We start from the raw sequence: 5,119 nt of genomic DNA on the forward strand, positions 1-5,119 counted from the left end.
AAATTGTAATTGCTATAAATTGCAAATTTTAAAAATGGTAAAAAAATGTATGTATATTAAATAAATACACGTTTTCTATTTGATTAAATTAACTGTATGTGGCAGTGGGTAGATAATTTTGAAGTATTATTTTTAAGTTTGTGTCACGGGACTGGTTAGAATAATTAAAAAAAATATTTTTCAGCTTGTTACTACCTCGAAGAAGGCGGTTTTAAAGTGGAGAATGCTTTAAGGTATACCCCAGGATGGCCCAGACTATATCGGATTCCCACTGCAATACTGGACTTCCAACTAAACTCCTGTGTTCCGTCGTGCCTCTTTTATCAGGCGGGTTAAATCGAGGAAGACATAGGCAAATATATTTTACATCAAAAATTGGGAAAATGTCCTGACGAAAAATTTGCCGGGGTACACTTTAATTCCTGCAAAATACTTTATTTCCTTTAATCACATTTGTATGCAAGTATTATAAAACATCTCCCGGATTTATTTGTATTTGTCGTCTTTGTAACTTTGTATTTAAACAAAATATTGATTCATTAAACTAATAAATGAATTAATTTCATATATTACGGTTAAATTTATCTTCGGACTACTTATGCTTCTTGCAACAACACAGTTCGCTTCATTATTATTCTAAATGGATATAATATAATTTGATTGTGGAAGTCGAGCACGCTTCGGCACGAATGTACGGCTCATGGGTGGTGGAGATCGTTTACGATCTCGAAAAATATTCACATATATATATATATATATATATATACCCTCCGAACCCAAACGTAAAATTGCTTTGATAACAATCAAACATTAACAGCCTTTGCTATTTCATCATTAAATTCATTCTGACAAATATTAAGACAAACTTCAAAAGACCAGTTACACGATCTGATCAAACTAAGTTGAATCATTAATTAACGATATTATATTTGATCACTAACACCCCTGTCCCGTCTTATTACGAATCTCTTCTAAGATTTGCCATCAATCAAGGAACAAGTGATATTAATGTTTTTGACCTGCAGACGGTTTGTAACAATGAAAGTTGTTTTGAACTAATTGTAATTTGTACAAGTTCATTTCAGAATTTCGTAGACTTGTGAATGTTTATGAAATGTTGGTTTTGAAACAAACAACTTCGATTATCAATAACAGAACTGGGTTGGATCTGGATTACTGAAAAATTTTAAAATAGTATACAATATAGATAATCTAAATAGGTTTTGCATCATTGTGTATTTCAATCAATTATGTTTTATTCTACTAATATTATAAATGAGAAAGTTTGTAAGAATGTATGGATGGAATGTATGAATGGATTATGAAATTTGTTACAGAGATATTTTATAGCGTGGATTAATAAATAGGCAACATTATACTAGAGAACCACGTAAAAAAACCACAAGTTGCAGCTATTTTATGTAAGTTCGCAGATATTCAGAGAGATCGTACGCAAGTAACTACTTGTTAATGTATTCTTGAAATAGAGCCCCTTCAATCTCTAGAGCACTAATGGATTTGAAGTTTCAGTCGAATATATTGAGTTTAGTTTATTTATAATTCTACAAATAAACTATGAATCAGAAATACGATTATTTAACATGTTTGGTCGTACTTTAGATGACATAAAAGAGTAAACACAACACGAAAATCTATTAATAAACTATCTTGGTCTTGGCTTAGTGCGGCAACAGAGGCTTTCACCTATTTCTACTGATAAATTTTGCATTGTATCACTTGTTTTTAAGTAACTTATATATTTCCTGTATAATGTTCAGTGTTCTGTCTTTTTTGATAGTTGTTGTATGTGTACTTGTGTGTGAATAACGGTATGTCTATGTCTATGTCTATATATGTGTCCTTTTCGGTGACAATATATAATCAGTTGATTAACCAAACCTTTCGTTACCCATTAAACCGACGATAAATAACTTTAATTTTTACTTGTTGGTGCAACCTTACATACGTCATACATACCGCGTAATTCCATTGAAGTAATATGCTATTATGGTTGACAAATTGATAACTTAATTGAAACTTACAGTAATATAATAAGCATATAATAGTGTGAATTTTCACACCCCACACTACGACATGGGTATAAAGCAAATCTTTGTTAAATTTTATTAGTACGATCATTTGAATAGATCGTTTCGTTACATACTTTAAAGTGCATAAAATAGCCATCTACGAAATAAATTACAGAGTAAAATCTGTATACATAAAATTCTATCATCTCAGTGTTATTAATAATCTCCTCCGAAAAAGCGTGATCGCTTTTTATGAAAACTTTCGTTCACATTCGGCATATTTTCGGTCTGAAAATAGGGCGTTAACGATTGGTATATACATCTAAGTGATAATGGATTGATTCAACATCATTTCGTTATAACATAACTAAATTGACACAAGCAAAATTGTCTTCATCAATTTCAACCAATCGAAATCGTTCATTGTTTTCGAATTTGGAATTGCTTATTTGTATATCTGTATTTGCAACCTATCACACATTCTATTTAAGCGTATCCGACAGAAATATAGAACAAACATACAGTTTAAATTACAGAATGGGGTTCGTAAACTAACATTTGAAAACCATTTGCAATGAAATCCTCTTGTGTTTACCCGCCAAACTTACTTCGCGTATTAAATTCATTTTGCAACATTTCATCAATCACTAAGGCATATAATATGAGTGTATTGTATATACATAGCTTTAATACTAATATTATGACTTCGGAAGTGTGAATGAATGTTTGTTTGTCTGTTTGTACTTCTTGCACGTCGCAACGGAGCGATTTTATGATATAATTTTTGTGTCTGGACATAGTTAGGAGGCTGGAGAGTAGCAGACTAATTTTTCCGAAACATAGATATGAGAAATTACTAAGGCTACGCGGGCGAAGCCGCGGGCCAAAAGCTAGTTTTGATAAGTATATATGTAAGGAAATGCAAATACCTAGCCCATTAAATAACTACACGAGTTGTACCACATCAAAGTCTTTAATTAATTTTTTTAATTGTATGCCTTATTTCATTTACTATATTCAATGACAATAAATAGGCAATATATTATTAATGTAAAATAGAATATTTATATATAGCCACAGGAAAATCCGAAATTTTAATAAATCTAAGCATTCGACGGAATTAGCATCACATTTTTGTTAACTTACAAACAATAAAAAACTAATTATATCAACTAAATATATCATCTCTCAATTTCTTGTTTATTCTTAATATATTTTATACTAAGAAGTCTTACGAAATAACACAGCAAATATGAAGATTAAATCGAAGATAATCGATTTCTGTAAAATCGTACGCAAATACGGATTGGATTATTGTGAACTTGAAGATATGTTAAAGAACGTTGCAGTATTATTGAGAACTGTTACATTGAACATTGACAAATGGAATATGAAACGTAAGAAAACGCAAAACAGTGCCATCTACTTATGTCTTGTGAAGAAAAATTTAACTAGATATTGTATCGCCATTACTACTTCAAGTATTCTGGGTATTTAATTGCTACCTTTTTAAATGTGGGAGTCGAGCATGCTTCGGCACGAATTGGGCCAGCTCGCACCGGTGAAGTACCACACCCCCACAGACACCGGCGTGAAATAATCGCATGCTATTGTGTTTCGTACTGTGAGTGGGGGAGCCGGAGGCCCAGATCCTTTTCCTTACCCGTTCCAGTCCTTTCCTTTATCATCATCTCATCAAATCAATTTAAAGTCAGCAATCCATTTGTAGAGGCGTTGGGTCTACATTTGACCTTACGCCTCTCCAAATGTTCATGGGCGGTGGTAGCGCTTACCATCAGGTGATCCACCTGCTCCTATGCCGAGTGTATGGTAAAAAAATATATGTATAGATATATATGCCGAAAGCTATTATAGTGATACCCGAAATATTATTCTAATTAAGGTAATAATATTATTATAAACTGCTATGCTTCAGGGTAACCTACACTGAACCACCGGTGACGACCCCCTTCATTTCGTAGATAACTTGGTGGCACTGTTTCTATATTATATAAATAGTATATAGTAATATTATATATATTCTATATTAGATATATTACGTACAGACGTAGATCTGCAGATTGCATATTGATTGTGTTGTCACTTCCTTACAAACATTATAAATACGAAAGTGTATTTATTTCTTTGTCTGTCTTTCACATCGTAGCGGTGCGATTTTTGTCATGATTTTTGTGTCTGACAAAAGGAGGCTAGAAAGTGACATAGACTAGTTTATCGCGGTTAAACATCTTATTCCTATATAAATCAACAACCAGAAAAATACTAAATGTACCAACTGCGGAGAAACTTATGAAGGTAGTTAACAAACAACAATTTTTGTACGAAAGTCAGAACATGAAACATCTGTCTACCCTCTAAAGTTTCTATATATTGAAATGTAGTATAAGATTATCTCTTACGTTAATGGTTTTGCATTAAAGGCTTTGGCGATTATAGATGCTTTTAGAATGCGTTCAGTAATGAATTAAAAGGCACATATAAGTATACATAAACCTTATAATATTGCTAAATAGCATAAGCCCACACTGACTGTTTTCTTAATACACGACGAAAATATGTACTTTTCTGAAGTTATAAAATAAATAATTTGTCTTTGGCTGTTTTAAAACAAGAAATAATATCAAAGATGCACATAATTTAGTGTGAAGTCAGTCCTAATAGTTTATATATTTCTTTATATTTCAGCAATTCCTCTAATCAGCTATATCTTTACAATACTCGGGTTCCTGTGCTACTTCTACATCTACCTCGTCTCCATGCTCTGGTGCGCGTTTGTTCGCTACAGGAGGTCTGATTACTTCCTGGGATCTGTTCTTGTGTTCTCTCTCGGCGCTTACACGGAGTCCTGCGCGATACGATTGGTGTTTATGGTGATCAATGGGTATAATCTTCATCTATATTTATGTATATAATAGTTGCGCCCCGCGGTTTCACCCGCGTAAGTCCGTATCCCGTAGGAGTATCGTCATAAAAACTTACCTATGTGTTAGTCCAGTTGTCCAGCTGTCTACGTACCAAATTTAATTGCAATCGGTTCAGCAGTTTTTGCGTGAAAGAGCAACAAACAC

At 32.8% G+C, this 5,119-nt stretch overlaps 1 protein-coding gene across 1 annotated transcript in view; it reads left to right on the plus strand.

Annotated features, from left to right (window-relative positions):
• The first annotated feature begins 3,282 nt into the window (after positions 1 to 3,282).
• LOC119840151 overlaps positions 3,283 to 5,119 on the plus strand; it is a 4,540-nt gene continuing 2,703 nt past the window's right edge. The window contains exons 1-2 of the mRNA XM_038366664.1: positions 3,283 to 3,427; positions 4,737 to 4,932. Coding sequence (XP_038222592.1) covers positions 3,283 to 3,427; positions 4,737 to 4,932 — 341 coding nt within the window. The remainder of the gene's footprint in view (positions 3,428 to 4,736; positions 4,933 to 5,119) is intronic.

The sequence above is a fragment of the Zerene cesonia genome, chromosome 5, assembly GCF_012273895.1.
Source record: "Zerene cesonia ecotype Mississippi chromosome 5, Zerene_cesonia_1.1, whole genome shotgun sequence".
In the NCBI taxonomy this organism is placed as follows: domain Eukaryota; kingdom Metazoa; phylum Arthropoda; class Insecta; order Lepidoptera; family Pieridae; genus Zerene; species Zerene cesonia.